Raw genomic sequence first — 20624 nt, 5'->3', positions numbered from 1 at the left:
GGTGGTTATTTTAAGCTTCCATGAGTCAGAGTACATTGTCTGGGGTTTTCAATAAACATATCATTATGCTAGACATGACACTATGTTATGTCACATGTTAGCATCTATTACATTTGAAAACAGAAAAGGTCATATGGTGCACAGCAGTGATACTCAGTGCTGGACTTTGGACACTATTTGCACTCCAAATTTCTCACCAGTTCCATAACAGAAGTATATGGGACTGAGGACCTTGGGAGTGCCATGCTGAGACCAGGAATTGTGCCAGTGTAGGGAAAAAGAGGGAGAAATTAGACTAATCGGGGTCTCTGACCTCTCTTAACAGCCACAGAACATGCACATCTTTAAACAGCAATATGCTGAAGGAAGGTCACTAGGGTCCAGCAACAGCAACATAGCTGGAGGAGAAGGGGAAGCAAAGATGTGAACAGTGCCTTCTCAGCAGGATTACCTGGTCTTAAATGTAAATCTAAACCCGCTAATCCCTACAGCAAATTTATCTGCAGGGCAACACCCCCCAACATTATCATCAAGAAGCAAAGGACAAGGCTTATTTCACATATGTTGTTGTTATATGTCCAGAAATAGAGAAGATGGGATGGAGGAGCTGCTATATGATACCAGGTCACTCAGTGACCTCTTCATTGGGTACGAACAGTTCCAGCTCTGAATAGCATCTAGTGCAGACAGCAGGTGTTGGCAAGCTGTGTTCAGAACTGTCAAGTAGAATACGTTGTGGTTTCAATTCCAAGTTTTGGTTAACAGAGATTTCAAAGAAATGAAAATTCATGTTGAGTTCTGATCAAGAAGTGGTGGCAGGCTTTGTTTCAGGGTTGCCTCTTTGACTAGAGGCCTTGCTCAGGCTCCATGTTGCAGTATTCTGTGCTGCCATGTGCCACATGATGTGCAGCAGTGGCATAAATGCAACAAAACCAAAGAAATACAAATAGGAGAAAGATGTATAAGTGGGGTAGGAGCAGACTTACATAGGTCAGCATTGTCAAGCTTTTTTGTACAGACATGTCACAAATCACATCTTTAATTGTTTTTTTTACTGGTCTTATAATAATCTGCAATTATAAAAGATGCAATGCTATTTTTAATAAGAATGTATCCTCTGGCCCACAGTAAAGGTTTTCTGAGGGCTAGAAAAAAAAAAAAAATCCGTTAAACAGAGAGAGAAACAAAAAACTGCTGTTTTGCACTACAAAAGATTGGTAATTTTATGATATAGAAATAGACACTTCTTAATAAATGGTATCAGTAAAATAATAGTGCTGCATTATTACTAAACAAAGGACATAGGTAAGTTTGTGCAACTGGAAAGAAGAAATATAATTGGGATTGTTATAGTAGAGGATGCTGTATCTCATTTGGACATAGGGTTAATAGCATACAGCTTCAGCTTTTGTAATATCATGAGAAGGCTGGCAGTTGTGGGTCTTGCTTCAGATGATCCTTTTCATACCACCGTCCAAAAAGTGTCACAGTGACGACTGGTTTTGTTGGTCTTGTCTTACTTATCAAGCGCCCATCACTTAATACCTGATTGACAAAGGTAAGAGAAGAACATGGTTAGATATGAACATACTAAGAGCTCAGAAAAATGTGACAAAACAGGAAGAGATACGTCAGACCATATCTGTTATACAAACTAGTGACTCCATTAAAAGCTATTTAATAGATCTGATGATTCACTATGAGCAAGTTCACTTTGGCTGCTTTGAGACAGTTTATTCCACTACTGCTGCACAGAGAACCTAGCATGACACAGCTGCAGGGTGTCCCATTACCTGGAACTCCCTGGGGGCCAGCTGTACCCCGCTGTACAGGACTTCTGGAAAGACATAGTTGGTGCCAAACGTGCCGCTGAGGGAGAACATCTCAAACTTGGTCTGAGCTGTCTCTACCGGCTGCCCACATGAGTTCAGGTCTGTGCTCTTGCACTTGAGCAGCGTGCATATCTGTGGGGAGGAAGATGTAACAACATATTTAGCAAGACGGAAACACTCCGGTAGGAAAGCCTTGTGTCATTAAAACCAGTGTGTGTTGGGGCAGGTGACTGTCACAGGATCTCTTTCATAATCTTTAAGCAACTCCTTTTTAGTTGCAGCATATTTTTTCACGCTTTGATCTGATTGGGGTTATTCCAGAGCTCCATTGCTTTAGTAATCAGAAATAACCTGTTTCTGATTTAAGTGCTGCCAGAGCACCTTGTTTCATCCCTGAAGCCTAATCCTGCCACTTCCACTAATTCTTCCAATTGCCAGTTCTCTTGTTGAATGATCCTTTCCTACATGGCTTTGTAAGATGACTTTGTGAATGGAAATTGTAGACAAATGAAACAAAGTCCTCATCATGAGTACATTGTGCAACTGTACACACAGGTCTTCCTACTGATATTTGTATATGTTGCTAATGAAAATTCATTAGATGGCCTGGCAGTCCATGAGAAATCTGAATTTGATGTTCTTCATCCAAACACTGCTCAGTATATGTCAGGGAGATACAGTTTTGTCTTAGTAGTTGCAGCATACAGAGGGAAGTAAGAATGGCAATGATTTCGCTTTGCCCTTACAGTTAATTATCCAGCTGATAAAAGTTTATGGAAATCACGAAGAAATATGAAATAGAGCTAGTAATCCTGTGAAGAGTCAAAAGATGTTAGCTGGTTTTGCAGACAGGTGATAGAGCTTTTCTATTTGTGTCAGATATTGGGAGACAGAAGAAACATTTGCACACATCAGAAGTATTATTCATCAGCCAATATGGTTTTGGGTTAAAATGTAAATGAACAGAGAAAAAAAAAGATTAAAATTCTATCAGTATGTTTTGAGGAAATGAAAAAAATACCGAGGGGAAAAAGGAAATGTAGAAATTCCTGTTTTCTCTAGAAAATTCAGTACTGGTAGAGACTATCTGGCAGCTTCCACAATCACTGCAATAAGTTTTCTAAGAAATTCATTTATTCAAGGTACCTTCTTAAATGCATTAGATGAGCTGTTTGCTGGCTAAGACTTTCTCCTATATCCTGGCGTCTGTCCCAGCTGCTATGCAGAGACCATGTGGATAAATAGAAGTAATTAACTAAAAAAAGAATATTCTGCTGGCACAGTAACTTAATTATGAAGGCAAAGAAGATTTTCTAACGTGGCTTTAAACAAACTCAACCAGGATGAAACTATGTCTTCCCTAATATTTGATTAAAAGAGAAGAAGAGTTGACATTTCCAGTAAATGTCATATGCCGTTTCAGTAAACTTCATTGCTGTAATTTGAGAAATGGTAAAAAATTAACATCTCTGTGACTCTAAATTATCAAATTATCTCATAAAAAGATATGATAAACTTATATTTTTTAACAGCAACTCTTTGATGAAGATTACAGAGGAGATTCAGACACTTGCTGCAGACAGTCAAAAAAGAGGACCTAAATTTATCAAATATTGCACACCTAAATAATTGGTGAGTGCACTCTGGGAACCTAAAAGAGCTTTAGAGACCTCTCCACTGCATCTGTTGGATATAAAAGTAATCATGCTTGGATGTTTTATCAACTACTTCCTCCTGCTAACAAATAGGACACCAGGACTCAAGAAAGTAATTGTCTTTTCCCCCCACAGAGTTGAAGGTTTCTCCCTGTAAAGACGATTCCTGAAATAAGTAACCCTCTTCCAAAGAATCATTACCTGCAAATAGTATTGTCCTTCAACAACATGAAGCCCATCAAAAGCACCCAGCACATAAACTTCATCTTCTCGTTTCTCTACCATCTTGTAGCTCAAGTGACAGCAGAGGTCTTTCTGGCAAACAGTGCAATTCCCCTCAGGCTTAGTGAGCTCCGTGAAAGTGAACCAGTCATGGAAGACGAGTCCTCCGAAATCATTGTCATTCGATGAGAATCTCTCAACACTCAAAGCATATGAGCTCCAGTTGACAGCCAGTGGGAAGTCAGCAGAAAGGCGAGGGTGTGAATCTAATTCAGCAACAAGGAGGTGACCATCCTCAGTTTTCATATTGTAGTAGTATGTTCTGGCTCCGTCTGGTGCATAAATACCACTCCCTGAGGAAAGCACAAAGGTCAGTACAAAAAGAATGAAAAAAAATCTTATTGTCCTTTTGATTGTCACTAGTGTTATTTCATCCACTATTTTATAAATAGTACAGAAATTTTAGTCTCACCAAAGCTGACCACTAGCAACTCAGTACACAGTTCATGCTTTAGCAAAGAATAGCATTTATTTCCCTAGGTGCAGACTTCTTAGCAGTGTTACCTCAATAGGTCTGAAAACTTGTTTTTAACACTTTTCCACCTAACTGTGTTAAATACAACTATAAATAAGTCTTTCATTTGGCCATAATAAGTGAAGCCATGTATGCGGTTTACAAGTATATTTGCAATTTGACATGCAATCACAGACTTAGAGGTGGAGAGGAAAAGTTTCAGCAGTTTCTACTCATGTGGAAAGGGCAGTAACTAACTACTTGTTTAGAGGCATTAAAAGAAAGAAAGGAAAATCCTAAGAACCTAAGGCAAAGAAAAGAAAATACACAAGTTTGGTTGTGCACTGTATAGCACCAGGATTTTAAACAGGATTTATCAGGTTTAAAATTTGGTGACTAAACTGTTCAGATAAATACTTCAGATAAATACTCTACATTCTTCTGCAAATCACCTTGCAGCGCAGGGAATAGAGATTTATGGTTATAAAGATTTTTCAGACAAAGTGAGAAATAATTACCTGTCATAGATATGCTGGTACGGTGTGTATTGGCAGCTAGGAAGTTGACACCCATGCCCATAGCCCAGGCAGAGTGAAACTCAACCGCAGTCAGAAAGGGCAGGACGTTCATCCAAGCTGTTGGGAAAAGCACGGTGTCCACCTGCCACTTGCTTACTAGGACCACGGCAGGTTCATGGAAGAGGATGTCAAAGCAAGTGAAAATACCAAATTTTCCAAAGGGGGTCTCAAAGGTGATGGCTTCTGGCTCTTTTGGGTAATTAAACTGAGTTTCTGGAATAAAGAGATTGTACTGCAGGGGAAGGAAAAAAAAAAGGGGGAATTGGTTAAAGACACTTACTGCAATCCCCTAAATGACCTGAGAAGTTTTTTGAAACAGAAGAGCTTCTGTTTTAAGCCTTCACATGTAGGAAGTCCGGGTAAAGTTACATGATCACCGTAGTGCCCAAAAGGTGAATATGGGGAGACACACATTGCCCTGGCATCTAGCTAGGAAAGCAACTGCAGGTCTGTCGGTGTCAGCCACCTGCAACTCCCATGAAAGTAATCTTTCCACACTCCCCAGCTAGTTTGCAATTCTGGTGAACCAAAAAACACACAGAAGAGAGAGAATAATGGAAGAGGAGCATGTGAGATCTGGTGCCAAGAGACACAATTGGTGACCAGACAAGAAGGACTGGGAGCACACAGCACCAGCAGAAAGCATAAGACAGTACTGAAGACTGCAGAGCAGAGAAGAAAATAAAGGCTGCGGTGACGGGGAAGAGGCAGATGATCTCAACCAAAAGAAAAACGCAAGTTTTGACATTCTCAGCTTTCCAACATTTTCCTTCTTCCTTCACATTCACGTTTACTAAAACAGTCCTTTAATCTCAAGGTGGCCTGGACAATAAACACGTTCACTGAGCCAGAAGAGAGGTTCAGGTTTACTGAGCTTCTAATTCAGTGGCACATGGGGGATCAGACTTGCATTATCAGTGTCCCCTTCACCCAGCTTGCTCGCAGAGAAATATCTTGGCACCGTCTCTGAAGAATCAGGTGAAATACTGTGCCTGAAGGGCATTAAATAAATAACTGACTTCAGTTTAGCCATGTCAGCATGCTATCTGGCACACGGCCTCCAAACTATCCTGATGGACCTTGCAGGTAGGCACATAGAACTGAAAGAAGCTACTTTCATTGGGTGCAATGTTTTAATGCCATCATCTCTTTTTGCACCTAGCTTAGGTCTACGGTTTTGTCCAGATAGTTCTGTGCTAGAACTGTGCTGAAACATTATCAAAAAATAAATATACAGCAAAGGGCCTCTCTTCTTTAAATCAGACTACTCATGTAAGACAAGATGCAGATGAACTTTTTAAAACCTGGAACATGAAGGGGTAGGCCAGTGGAAACCTGGCACTGAAAACTAAAGCTGCTTAAGGAGCAGGTTTTCCAGTAATAGGGAGTTAATGAACTGAGGAAGTTGACCAAAACCATATGCCACTAAACCAGACCTGAGCAGTCATTTTTCATTTGAGTATATTTTGAGAAACATACAGTAAATGCAAATTTGGAGTCAACAATTCACAGCAAGGGAGATATTCTTTTAGATTACTATTACCAGAAGCAAAACTCTGCCACAGACAATGACTGGCATTTAATTCTCCTGCTAAATTGAGACATTTTGTAAGTAGTTGAAAAACAGCTCCTGATTTTCCAGGGCCACTTTACCTTATGGTAACGAGCCACCAGTTTTCCCTCTGGGTCAAAGACGACATCAGTGTTGTACTGATAGCGACCATCCTTGGGGCAGCTGGGATCACTAGAGTTACAAGGCTTCTTGTCCCCAATGTTTGCAACCACATAGATGGAGTTATTCCTGGCCATGCAGCTGAGTCGTTCCTGCACTGGAGCAGGAGCAAATCTGATGTATTTTAGGGAATAGAAATAAAAAAAACAAAAAGGCTGACAAAATCTGTGCTACCAGTGGTGTCCATCACTGGAGTGCTGAGGGCTCATAGGCAGCTCCTCCAATCCAGCAGTCATGGCAGGTCAGGCAGATACTTAGGGTTGCTGCAGCACTTCCTCAGGTTGTTTCCTGCACCTGTAGGTGTAGGTTCTGGAGCTCTCTCAGTGGCATCCAGAGGAACATGCCACCCTGGTGCGGCCTGTCAGAACCCCTCAGTACCCAGAACATGCACTGCAGCAAGCAGATAATTCTAGGGCTGGGAACGAGCAGGAGAGGAATCACTGAGCAGAGGAAGAGAATAAGTTGGTGTCACACAAGAGAATATCTTAGTGCCTGGCAAGGTGGCATCTGAGGACAGTAACTCTGGGCCCTCAATACATGGAGCAGAGTTGAGCTGTGAAATGAAGTGCCCATAACAGGCCAGAAAGAAAGTAGTCATATGCCTCTGTAAGGTGGCAATGCATATCTCTTTGCAAGGTGTGCATGGGCCACACAGGAGGACCAGCATGTAGGATACATATATAGCACCAAGGAATAGGACATGCCAGACTGTAATGGCAGGCATTACATTCCCATAAGCTGCTAATGAAAAACCTGCTTTAGAATAGTGAAGAGACACACAGACCACCTTCACAAAAAATAGCTGTGTGAAGAACAGACTGGCACAGATTGCCCAAAGAAGTCATGGATGTCCCACCCCTGGTAGTGTTCAAGGTTGGACAGGGCTTTGAGCAACCTGGTCTAGTGGAAGGTGCCTGCCCATGGCAGGGGGGGTTGGAACTGGATGTGCTTTCAGGTCCCTTCCAACCCAAAACATTACATGATTCTACCAATAACTAGAATAACACCTGGTTAGACATGCTGCCACCCCACATCCACTGAAGACTCTGCATATTTTAGCTACTTATGTCTCAGCGAAAAATTGCACATCCTGCATTTCTTCCCACTGTGAATCTTCTTCCTGGGCCACTGAGGAATTACATCCTCAGATGTAATGACATGCTCTAAGTAGATCATCATTGAGCAGGTGCAGAAAGCCATGGTTAAAAGGCAGACCACAGCTCTAGTTCCACGGCTGCGCAACTATTGCGTGCTGTATGGATTTGAAGTCCAGCGCTCATCTATAAGTTAGCTTGTCCCTGCTGAAACTTGATGCTTAAATGACAGATCATGTTCTGCAGTGCTGAGACTCTAGCAATTCAGACTGTATCTTATCTTAATTGTGAAAAAATAACATGGGAAATTTATGGGTTAGTATCAATTGGAAGTTTGGACTTTGACTACTAACCTCACTAACCTCACCAGCTCTGCTATTAGCTGCTCAGAAACTAGTTCTTGGCTGTCCACAAAAATGGTATGTGTGCTTCTGTCTTAACATGGCATTTGTAAAAAAAACCAAACAAACTAACAAAACAAATAAAAAATAGTGCTAAGAATTTACAGTCATCAGTTCTATTCAAAATAGTGTGAAAAAATAAAAGCAAATGAGAAGCAGAATATTTTGGCATCAAAACTTTTCAACGTGCAAAAAAAAAAGGGACATTTCCTCTACATTCAGTAACCCAAATTCTCTATATTGTTTGAATTTCTCTTTAAAGTTTCTAATTAAAAAAAATAAATTAATAGGGTTCTCTCATCAGTCATGGACATGTTATATATTTTATCATGTAACTTACGTTCATATGCAACTTTAATTGAAACTTACTATCACATCAAAAGTGCTAGTTCTTAGGCACTTCCTAGGAGCAGCTCATGCGTGACTCCATAAAACACTAGCTTAAAAGCACATAGATAAATGCAGAAGAAATCACCTTGTGGGGTCAGTGCAGGGAATCCAGTTCACCGCTGGATCTGGGATATCCTCCAGGTACGGGTAGATGGTTTCTCTTGTGAAGCGCCAGCCGTAAATGCCATCTTCAGGAGTCACAATGATGTGGGCACCCTGGCACAACAGGCTCCATTAAGAAGTCACCCATCAACAGACAACCAGGGGCAGAAAACACTACTTGACAGCACTCACGATACACCTAGTACCTGCTGGGCGGCTTCCTTGATGGCCTCTTCCAAGACATCCATGTTGCTGTTCATCAGGGCCAAAGCATTGTCAGGAGAAACAGGCTTAATAACAGCAGTTGGCAGGATGACGGCATGCTCATAGACGGCTGCAATGAAGGTGTCGGAGGCAAGGGCCTGTAGGACTGTGAGTGCAAACACCGCAGCGTGCAGGAGAGGCTGGGACAGGAGCATGGCTGGTGCCTCGCAGCTCCTAGAATGCTTTGAGTTGTGGACAAACAGTACAAAAGAGCATGCATAGAAAAGCAAGAGGGACAAAGTTTAACTTTGAAGGAGGGAGGAAGTGCTGGCCTTTCAAAGCATTACTTTGGAATCAAGTGTCACTGGTGACATGTGGGAAGCTAGAACAGTACACAGTAGGGATGTTGCAACTGAACGAGACTGAAAAACTGGGCTAAGCCATGACTAATTCTGTCAATATAAAAATAAATCATTAAACACTTGGCTAGAAAGAACGGTCCTGTTTTTGTTACACTTTTCTCTGTCATTGATTGCAATAGACTTTTGCTATCTATGTTGGCTCAATTCTGATATCCAGGTGAAAGGTGGATGTGTCACCCCTGGAGCTAGGTTTCTGTGAAGTTTAAGACACAAGAGTGAGGGTCTTAAAGAATCCTTTATTCCTAAAGAAGATGTCTTCATATTCCCCAGTTCCTGTGCTATATGTCAGTATGTGCAGCTTGTTTCCCTGAGTTTCTTTAGACCAAAATCTGCATTAGCATCTCACTGTATTTAGATGTAATACACTTAAGCCAGCAACAGAACTGGCCCTTGCATGCATTCGCATTCCAGTTGCTCTCACAGCTGCTTCTGTTTAGCTGTACATCACCTTCAACGGCTTTCCACCAGAAAATATGCATCTGGAGAGAATGTTTTCCTCTGAAATCAGGCAGGCAAGTACCCATTGCCTGGCTGCCACTAGGCCGAAGCAGAAGACAGGGCTAGCTCATCAGATGCAGTGGCATGCCTTCACCTCTGCTCACCTTTCTTGTCCTCAGAAACATGCTATGTATTGAGAAGCCTTCATTTTTAATCTTCAGTTCAGTTCAAATGCATTTTTCACCTACGATATTTTCAATTTTTTTACTTTCTAGTAGTTGCGGTGTTCTGATTTGGAAAAGGGTTCCTGAATACTGGGAAGCAGAACAGGCTGCCTTCAGCTACAGCAAACTGTCATTGTAGTGCTTCACATTGTACAGCTCTTTTTCTACAGAGCATTATAGAAAAGAAAGACATGTGGGTGAATGCAAGCACCAGACAGTTCCCTGCAAGAGTAGCACTGACTGAGGATTTCAACCATTAGGAACATTGACTCACATCTGGTAATGTTCATCTCTAAGTACTTCTCTACATACATTACTAGACACAGCATACTCATTTAGTAACTTTAAATATGAGCCTTTAAAAGGCTACAACAGAAATTTCAGTGATAATTGAAGTAATGTAGCTTGAAAACCTTTCCTCCCACCCCTGTTTTCCTTACCAAATGAGGTATGGATTGAGTCACATTAACAATAATCAGACAGAAGTCTGAAGGAGGAAGCAGTAAATGCTCCCTCATTTAGCAACAGCGAGGACACCAGTCAGTCCAGAAAGGTGACTACCCTGGCAGGGCTGAGCAGGAAAAGTTAACAAGTGCAGGGCCAGTGTACTGCCCTGCAAAGTCCAAGTTACACTGTGGGGGGGTGTGTGTGTGTGTGTGTGTGTGTGTCTGTCATACAGTGGGAAGGAGGCATCCCTGTCTGCCTCTGTTCCAGCAGGCACCACCACCTCTTGCCTGCACAACTGGGATCTCACCCAGGAACAAGGAACTAATGCTAACTAAAACAACCCACTGAACCCACAAAATAAAAATGAATGAAACTACAACAGTCCTGGCTACACATGGCTGTGGGCAATGTAAGAGGAAACTTACCGTCTTGGTTTAAACCCAGGTGGCAACCAAGTACCATACAGCCGCTCACTCATTCCCCCCTCCCTGTCCCGGGTGGGATGGGGAAGAGAAGCAAAAGAATGTAAAACCCACAGGTTGAGGTAAGAACAGTTTAGTAACTGAAGTACAATATGCTACTATTATTAATAACAATAATTATAACAGAATAACAAAGGGAGAGAATATAAAACTAGAAGGGTACATAAGCACAAGTGCTACACAATATAATTGCTCACCATATGCCAACAGATACGTAGCCTGACCAGAGCAGCGACCAGTCCCTCCCAGGTAACTCCCCCCAGTTTATATACTGGGTGTGACATGCTGTGGTATGGAGTAGCCCTTTGGCTAGCTTGGGTCAGGTGTCCTGTCTCTGCTTCCTCCCGGCTTCCCATGCCCCTCCTCCCTGGCAGAGCATGAGAGACTGAAAAGTCCTTGGTTGGAGTAAACATTACTTAGCAACAACTAAAACATCAGTGTGATATCAGCATTGTTCTCAGGCTAAAACTGAAAGAGAGCACTGCACCAGCTACTGGGAAGAAAATTAACTCTATCCCAGACAAAACCAGGATGCTTATCTAGAGTTCCCTCTGCTTTTCACACCTCCACCCTCCCAATCCACTCTCCCCACCCCTGTACTGTATTCTTCCCCCAGCCTCTGTAACTGCCTGAGGATGGTGGTTATCTGAGGACTTACTTTTGTGAAATAGGATGCAATTTGATGCTAAATCAGCTTAGCTGTAGAGGTAGTCTGTCTTCAGACTGTGGTCCTGCCCCTTGTGCTAAGAGAGTCTGTGTGGAAGACAACTCCTTATTCAAAGGGTTAATCTTGCTGTGGAGAAGTCTGTGTGAAGGGTCACACTTTCAACCATTCAATCATTACAAATAAGTGAGGACATGCGCAGCAGGGCTGAGGAAAACAAAAGCTACTCATTTTTAGCCAGAGCACATAGTTATGTTGCTTAGCTGTAAGAGGGCACCATGTCCTAGGGTGCGGATACAAATGTAATGCTACAGTATTTTTTCTCCCCAAACAAGCAGAGTGTTTTCCACGACTTCTATTATATGAATTGTAGAGAGTTACAATTTAATACGTTTACAGACTAAAATCTTGTGTTTACAATGTTGACTTTGTTCAGAAACACTGTATCTTGCATCCTGCAAGTCCATTTTTCTATGACAGTGGTCAAATTAAATGTGAACAATGTTTTTATTTCTAAATAAAACTGCAGAATAGACAACTGAATTAATTGCACATAACAATCTTATTTGTGCCACATGAAGTAATCCAGTCCACTTGCTTAGGAAGTACAGTCTGCAGGACCCGCACCCACACATACGTGAGTGAGTTCAACCTGTGTAAGCCGTTCTTCAGCCTTTCCCAACACCTGCCTGCAAAGCCTTGACTCTCCCTCGCACCATCATGAGCAAACATTTCATGGCAAGACAGATGTGCACCTGTGAAATTTCTCACTTTGAGAATTTCTGACAAGGACCCACCTGGCCACTTGAAAAAGGTGACACAGTTATCGATAGTTTCATGGAAAGGAAATTTTCCACACCCTGAAACTATGGCCAGAAAGATCCAAGAAGACTCCTCCAACCGTAAGCTGGGGCATGGCATGATGACACATTACACTGTGCGACGGGTTGAATAGCTGCTTTTTGAAAAACAGGGGTTTTTGTTTTCAAGGCTTGTTGTATTTTTCAGAGCAAATTACAAAAGTTCAACCATCAGCCTTCAAAGGTTCTGCCAGCCTCTGGTTTAGGAAAGCACCTGTTCAGATGCTCAGAGCTGGGGTGGGACGGTGCTGTGGAAATGACCTCTAATACTCCACCGAAAATTTCAAAGAATAAAAAGTTGGGTGCTATTGGGCCACATGCCACTCTCAAGTACCTGAACCATACACCAGTAAAGTCAGAGGAATTTACTTTCTATTGTCCCCAGTGTCAAGGTGAAGCCTACGACAACCTAAACTATTATATAAAAACATGCAGAACTGTCCGGCAGTAATAAATTTTTGCTGCAAAATCAAGTCAACAAATCAATGTGCAGTGACTACACTGATAGATAAGGCAACTTGATAAACAAAATGTCATTATAATTGTATGTATTAACATTAATTAACATCAATTGACATTATGATTTATTATGATTAATTAGTGGTACACAGACAAGCAGATGAGATCTTAAAGGATCTGCAGTGAAATCATGGAGAACCTTGCTCTGTGTGTGGAGGGTCCTTTTCATACCATCTCCCAAGGAGTGTTACACTCATAACTGGTTTTGATATACTAATCTGACTTAATCAGATGTCCATCAGTTAGCACGTAGTTGTGGAAAAGTGAAATAAACAGGAACCTCAGCAAACCAGCACTTGTGTGTAGCAAACACAAAATAATACATTCAGAAATGTTGACCTAGGTGAGAGATGTGATAGCTTACCTGGAGCTACTACAAAGTCTGAGAAAAACTAGTTCTGTCTTGAGCAATATTTTATTCTAGGGGATTTGAGGGGACAGGGAAGAAGGGAATCGGCAAAATGAACCTCCTGTATTGATACAACCAAGAAAATCAGGCAGAAGTAAAGCTGCCTTGAACTCCAGCCAGTTACTGAAATACAGAACACTGATAACTACCAAGTTGCTCCTGTGTTTTATAGTGGCTTTTTGACCATTTGTGTTACAAGTCAGACAACTCACAAGGGTGTTCCATTACTTCGAATTCCCCGGGGGCCAGCTGCACCCCACTGCACAAGACTTCTGGTAAGACATAGTTGGTGCCAGAAGTGCCGCTGAGGGAGAACATCTCAAACTTTGTCTGAGCTGTCTCCACCGGCTGCCCACGTTTCTGGATCTGTGCTCTTGCACTTGAGCAGTGTGCATATCTGTGGGGAGGAAGATACAGAAAGGCAAAATACTGCTAAGCTTTCAACAGTCAAGAGGTGGATTTGATTATAAGAAAATCTGCCATGATGAACAAATAATCCAATACATTTACCCGTTTATTTAGAGCAAGAGGTGGGGGGCACTTTAAACTTTGTAAAAAGACAGTTCTTTGCCAGCACTTACTTTGCCAGTTATTTACACGGACACTGCAGCAGAGCGGTGTCTGTGTATCCACAAGTGTTTGTAAGTTCTGTGTGCACTCATGCATAATGCATAATGTATTTAGTCATAGATGTGGAACAGTTTGTGACCTAGGGAAGTTACTTCAGCTCTTCCTGAGTCTCCTAAAAAAACTGAAGGCATACTTTTTTGCCTACTCTAATGGGAATACTTCAAAGTTACAGAGAAAAGACAAAGATAGAGCACTTCAAAAAAAGCATAAGAGCAAAATTGAATAGAATCAATACACTGACAAGTCATATGATTACAAATGTTATGTCCATAGTTAGTTTCTTAATTTTGTTAGACAACTACATGTTAGAGAATCACATCAGCACAACAGTAAAATCACAGAGCAGAAAACAGCTTTCTTGTGACAAGAGCATCCCTATGAAGACAAGGAGAACTCTACAATCTTATCTCCCTTTTGTACACATATATGGAAACCTCTTTAGGATCTCAGAACCATAGAATTCTTTAAGTTGGAAAACCCCTTTAAGACCACTGAGTATAACTATTAACCCGCACTGCCAAGTCCACCACTAAACCATGTCCCTAAACACCACATCTATGCATCTTTTAAATACCTCCAGTGATGGTGACTCCACCTCTTTCCTGGGTAGCCTGTTCCAGTAACTGACAACACTTTTGGTGAAGAAATTTTTAATACCCAATCTAAACTTCCCCTGGTGCAACTTGAGGCCACTTCCTCTTGTCCTATCACTTGTTACTTGGGAGAAGAAACCAAACCCCACCTCACTACAACCTCCTTTCAAGTACTTGTAGAGAACGATACGGTCTCCCCTCAGCAATAGATCCTGCCAAACCTATAACCTGCAAAACCTGAAGACCAACTTACGCAAGACATGTTCTAGGAATTACAATCAGCACAGAGAAGCATATGTACCCATCTTGGTCTGTGCTTGCCAAAACTGCTGGGTGACCTGTCATTCTTGAAGTGTTATAGCATAGGGTCAACTCAGGGCCTTTGCTTTCATCATTCATAACACAGACAGAAAAGCAGGGTCAACAACCTTAATGAAGTCAAAATGCATCATGAAAAAAAGTGGTTTCAGGGAGACCTAAAAAAAGCCTCCTCTTAACCCCTCTCAATCAAAAATAAGACAAATGCAAATGGTGTGCAAAGAGAATATTGCAGCCTCCCCACTGTCAAAAGAACAAAAAACCCTTTACCTGCAAATAATACTCTCCTTCAACAATATGTAGGCCATCAAAGGCACCCAGAACATAAATGTCATCTTTCTGCTTCTCTACCATCTTGTAACTAAGATGGCAACAGAGATCCTGATGGCAAATAGCACAATTTCCCTCAGGTTCTGGGAGTTCCATGAAGGAGAAGAGATTATGGTAAATGACCGCACTTAAACAGTGCTTGTTTGATGGAAGCTGTTCGTTCCTGCTGGCATACAGTTTCCAGTTAACAGAAGTGGGATAGTCAGGCGAGAGACGTGGGCATGAGATCAGTTCTGTCACCAAAAGGTGACCATTTTCCATTTCTGTGTTGTAAAAAAATGCTTTCAGACCATCTGGGGCATAAATACCACTCCCTGCAAACACAGAACACCCGAAAGCTTTTAATCTGAAAGGAAGTGCATGGGACAAGTAAGCATTCCTCCCTAATTATACATGTGCCAAATTTTATTCTAATGCTTACCAACTGTTTTGAAACTAAATTAAGCTTCACAGACCACAATCCTAACCCAATGCTTTTTCCAACCAGTGAAAAGCAGACCAAGCTTTGATGTTTCATATATTGTAAGAGACAAGATTAGCATGTTATTATATGCCATTGTATATGATTTAAGTGGCTGAATTTATACATTTCTTATTGAGTTTAGCTGCATTAGAATTCAGTATTTCTGATTAAAATGAATGGTAAAACCATCAAGTAAAAAGAAAAAAAAAAAAAATCAGTAAGGAAAAGATATTACTAGAAGTCACATCTTTATGCAACCTCTTTACAAAAATACACAGATCTTTACCCCTGAGTAAAACCTATCCATAAAGGATGTGAGTTGTGTCACACAGGGTCACCAATGACTGAGAACTAAAGGAACAGCCCACATCTGCTCTTATTTGGAAAGCAAAGTTTAGGGCTACAGTTTAACACAACCAATAAGTTTCACTTCTGCAAGCACATTCCCACACAACTCGTGTGGGGCTTCTTTGTATCTGCTCAGGAAAAACATACAGTGAAAACTGAGCCTGCAAAGAAAACTTGAGGCAAGAAATCCAGCCCTGAAGTGCTTTTCAGGACTCACAAGAATATTTCAGAGTTAGGTTTCCACCTAGTGGAGAAAAAAAGTTTGGGCCTTCACATGACCAAAACACCGATAAACACCAGGGACAGAAGATGAAGAATCACATGTATAAACTCATTTAACAAATAACTAAAGGTGTTCTAATCAACTTAAGCATTTCTGAGTTCTTATAAATCACATTTTGATTTCCTTTTTATATGTACAGGTTTTTTTGTCCTAATCCTGTTGATACATATGCATGCCTAAAGCTGATGGGAACTTCTGCTCAGGCAGACTCAATACATGGATATAAATGTTGCCCACATCAACAAGATCAATTAGAGCAATATCACATTACCTGTCACATCTAAAGTGGAGTTGTGCAAATTTGCTGAAAAAAAATTGATGCCCATTCCCATGGCCCAGGCTGAGTGAAACTGGACCACTGACAGCAGTGGAAGAGTGTTAACCCAAGCAGTTGGCAACAGAATGGTGTCAACCTGAAATCTACTTGCCAAGACCACAGCTGGGTCGTGTTAGAGTATGTCTGCACAAGTGAAAATGCCTAAGTAGCCAAAGAGATGTATTGAAAGTCACAAATTCTGGATCCTTAGGGTAATTAAACTGTTTCTCTGTCACAAAAAGGTTGTACTGTTCATAGAAAGGAAGGAATGGAGACAAATATTTTAGAAAAGAAATCAAACCACTTAAATCAGACTAATATTGAATACAATATTCATTTAAATTCAAGTAACGGAGAATATGTTTGTGAACATGCTATATCTTAATTTCTAAAAGGACACTTCATACCACTGCAAGAGAAGTCAAGCACAAATATCCGTGGTTCTGATCTATACCAGCAAAGAGGATTTGTATTTAGTTTGCAAGAGTTTAGGACATTAATGTTTGAATATCTCATGTGTCACTCCCTATTGAAAAACAGGAAAAATAGGGGGCTCATTGACATTTAATTAATTTAATTATTTGCTATTAAATTTAGAATAGCAGGAATGAAAACACAGAACCATAGAATCATGGCAGGGACACCTCACACTAAACCATGTCACCCAAGGCCTCGTCCAACCTGGTCTTGAACACTGCCAGGGATGGAGCATTCACAACCTCCCTGGGCAACCCATTCCAGTGCCTCACCACCCTAACAGGAAAGAATTTCCTCCTTATATCCAATCTAAACTTCCCCTGTTTAAGTTTTAACCCGTTACCCCTTGTCCTGTCACTACAGTCCCTAATGAAGAGTCCCTCCCCGGCATCCCTATAGGCCCCCTTCAGATACCGGAAGGCTGCTATGAGGTCTCCACGCAGCCTTCTCTTCTCCAGGCTGAACAGCCCCAACTTTCTCAGCCTATCTTCATACAGGAGGTGCTCCAGTCCCCTGATCATCCTCGTGGCCCTCCTCTGGACTTGTTCCAACAGTTCCATGTCCTTTTTATGTTGAGGACACCAGAACTGCACACAATACTCCAGGTGAGGTCTCACAAGAGCAGAGTAGAGGGGCAGGATCACCTCCTTCAACCTCCTGGTCACGCTCCTTTTGATGCAGCCCAGGATACGGTTGGCTTTCTGGGCTGCAAGCACACACTGCCAGCTCATGTTCATTTTCTCATCAACCAACACCCCCAAGTCTTTCTCTGCAGGGCTGCTCTGAATCTCTTCTCTGCCCAACCTGTAGCTGTGCCTGGGATTGCTACGACCCAGATGTAGGACCTTGCACTTCCTTATCTTAATGCAGTGGCCTTACCTGCCCCCTGACACCTGCTCTATAATGACTCCATGTACAAATACATTTAAGCCTGGGAAGGAGCTTTTGTTTCATACCTTTAATCACTAGAGGATGATGCACCCCTGAACATTGTAAAATCATCTTACCTTGTGATAACGAGCCACCAGTTTTCCTTCAAGCCAAAGACAACGTTGGTATTGTACTGACAGTGACCATCGCTTGGGCACCTTGCATCACTGGAATTACACAGCTTCTTGTCTCCCATATTCACAACCACATAGACACAGTTATTTCTTGCCAGGCAGCTCAGTCTTTCCAGCACAAGTGAGGGAGCAAACTTTAACAGCAGGGAAGAAAGAAAGGATATAAAATATAAAATCAGTTAATCCATAAAAATACCAACACTGAAACTCCAGATCACATGAATTATAGGTTTAAGTTAGTCATATCTAATAAGAGATTCTCATTTTCTGCTATTCAACAGAAGGCAGTGGTTTTGTGCTTCCAAGCTCAGTGTGTTGAAACTCCAGCTTCACCTAACATTAACTCAGGCAAACAGGAGCTTTCTTGCAGCTTCGAGTCTCCTTTCTGCTGCTAGTGTGCAGCACAGCACTGATGTGACACCAACACAGGGCTAATCTCACCCATTCTACTTCAGCTCTCAATTTGGCTGCTGTGCAGAAGTAGCATAGGATTTGCTTCTTCTGTGGTGCATTTTGTTCTCTTTTGCCAAACACTGAAGCTTCAAAAAATGGTGCCATTTATTAAGGAAAATGACAGGATAAAAAGCCTACCAAATCATGATTAAAAAATATGTTTGAAATCGTGCAGTACATGTTTGCCATAATAGCCGCTATTTTATTCATAAATAGTCCTAATATTCCTGTATCTTAAACATTTTCTAAAACGCGCATGGAATACGTTACTGAAAAGTAGATTCTGTAAGTTTTTTGGTTTTGTTTGAAATAAATCTCAACCTTTCCGAGTAAACTAAGTAAAATAAAAAGAAATATACTGAGAAAAAAAAGACAGATAAAAATGAGGAAGGAAGCTGTCTAAAGTTATTTATGGCAACTACAGGATGCCCAACCTTGATTCATTTCATAGCAGCTCTTCCAAGATATATAAAACTATCAACAACCACTCTAACAGTAGCCGTCTTTCTCCTTGGACCATTCCCCATACAAAGCAGGAACAATACCTTCCAGGATCAGCACAGGGAATCCAGCCCACCTGTGCATCTGGGATATCCTCAAGATAAGGGTAGATTGTTTCTCTTGTGACGACCCAGCCATAAATTCCGTCTTCAGGTGTCACAATGACGGGGGCATCCTGATACCAAAACAGAAGCCCAAAAAAGACCATTAAGAAGATAAATAAATGTCTGTAATGAATCATAATTACCTGTCTGGCAGCCTCTTTTATGGCCACTGCCAAAATTGCCAGATTTTTGTCCATCAGGATCAAGGCCTCCTCAGGAGAAACTGGCACTTCAGTGTCCTCTGACAACACCACACTGTGCTCATAGACAGCTGCGATGTAGCCATCCAGGGTACAGGCCTCCAGAGCAAACAGCACCAAAAGCACAGCAGAGGCATGAGCCTGGAGCCTGGAAGTCACCCAGCAGGAGGATGGGGACAAGCAAAGTCAGGGACTTTAAATGAAATTCTTGCAGAAAACCTGGGAATTCCCCCGAGCAGCAGTAAGTCAGCATCAGGAGATGCCTTCCCCCTGCCCGGAAAGTCTCACACACATCACAGGCAAGAGAGCCACAAGAAGACAGCAACTTTGCCTTGCTCCACTGGAGAAGTCACCACTGTGCTGCAAAGAAATGCATTGCCTGCCAGACCTGTGAATGATGCACGTGTGGCATTGCTGTAGTAATGCAGCACAAGGCAAGCAAAGGTCACAGCTGGATAACAAGCCAGAGTTTGGGAAATCTCAGTGAAGGGCAGCATTGCCAAACTCCTGGCCAGTGGGAGGGCACTGGAGGCAGGCAGCGGGCCCTGAGATCACTGCTGCTGCACAGGCACTACCTGTGCTGCCCCAGCTCAGGGCTGCTCTGATCTAGCCACGTGCATTTGTTCCTGGTACGGTTCCTACTTATTGCAGCTTCACATATGGTAAAACTGTGTTAGTAACAGCAGATGGGTATTTAGACCTGCCACTGCATGAGACAAGCACAGCACTAGCCAGGGGGTTGCTGAGTTTCCCACAGGAGAGCCGACTGCTCTGCTTTAACTATTAGCTGCAGGACCCCTGGATAATCACGGCAGAACATGCTCGTGAGTTGCTCTGAGCAACTGGAAACCAGGATTCCTCTTCAATTTCCCATCCATTGTGTACATGAAAGAAAGAAGAGGGGAGATGTGTTCCCAGAAAGCTAGAGGGGTTCGTTAGGCCTTTCTAGTTTCTACTAGAGGTCTGCTCCAGTTCATGCATTGCAGGACAGCTCTAATTTCAAAGGCATTTGTGCTCTTTCTGGCAATCCCAACCAATTCAAGTCCTAACAGCACAAGTCAGGTAAGCAAACATTTCACAAAGAGAGCTAATTAAGTCTCCTGTCTACAAGCCTGCATCTTGTGCACCTCACACCTACCTCCAGCCCTCTCAGCTCCTTCTCACCTGCCTCACCATTGGAACTGGCAGAGTCAGCACTTCATCATAAGTTGAGGTTTTAGTAAAGTCTTAACACCTGATACAAAAGGAGAGGGATCTATTGCCAGAGTGCTAGCAGGGGAAGCCTGCCCTTTGATACCCTGATGCTTCACAGTTCTGCTGGCTACCAGAGCAGTTCTTGCTTGCCCCTGGAAGGG

General features: G+C 42.1%; 1 protein-coding gene and 1 pseudogene across 4 annotated transcripts; both read right to left on the bottom strand.

Annotated features, from left to right (window-relative positions):
• Positions 1 to 1195: 1195 nt before the first annotated feature.
• LOC133280312 (pantetheinase-like) lies at positions 1196 to 11751 on the bottom strand. 4 transcript variants are annotated; one of them, XM_061474909.1, is made up of 8 exons: positions 11396 to 11751; positions 8727 to 8966; positions 8504 to 8634; positions 6455 to 6647; positions 4742 to 5033; positions 3689 to 4062; positions 1794 to 1964; positions 1196 to 1545 (listed from the first exon to the last, which is right to left on the bottom strand). In XM_061474909.1, the coding sequence occupies exons 2-8, from the start codon at positions 8937 to 8939 to the stop codon at positions 1417 to 1419; spliced, it is 1503 nt and encodes a 500-aa protein (XP_061330893.1). In that variant the 5' UTR covers positions 8940 to 8966; positions 11396 to 11751; the 3' UTR covers positions 1196 to 1416. The 4 variants fall into 4 exon arrangements, with proteins under 4 accessions (XP_061330893.1, XP_061330892.1, XP_061330891.1 ...); XM_061474908.1 differs by lacking the exon at positions 11396 to 11751 and adding an exon at positions 10946 to 11085; XM_061474907.1 differs by lacking the exon at positions 11396 to 11751 and adding an exon at positions 10935 to 11066.
• Positions 11752 to 12695: 944 nt separating this feature from the next.
• On the bottom strand, positions 12696 to 20089 carry LOC133280315 (pantetheinase-like; annotated as a pseudogene).
• Positions 20090 to 20624: the final 535 nt, after the last annotated feature.

This window comes from Pezoporus flaviventris, unplaced genomic scaffold (assembly GCF_033815535.1).
Source record: "Pezoporus flaviventris isolate CSIRO_AGI_PZ_B2104156 unplaced genomic scaffold, CSIRO_AGI_Pfla_v1 ptg000081l, whole genome shotgun sequence".
NCBI lineage: Eukaryota > Metazoa > Chordata > Aves > Psittaciformes > Psittacidae > Pezoporus > Pezoporus flaviventris.
Note: the sequence above shows the minus strand (reverse complement) of the source record. Positions and strands in the feature narration are given on the sequence as shown.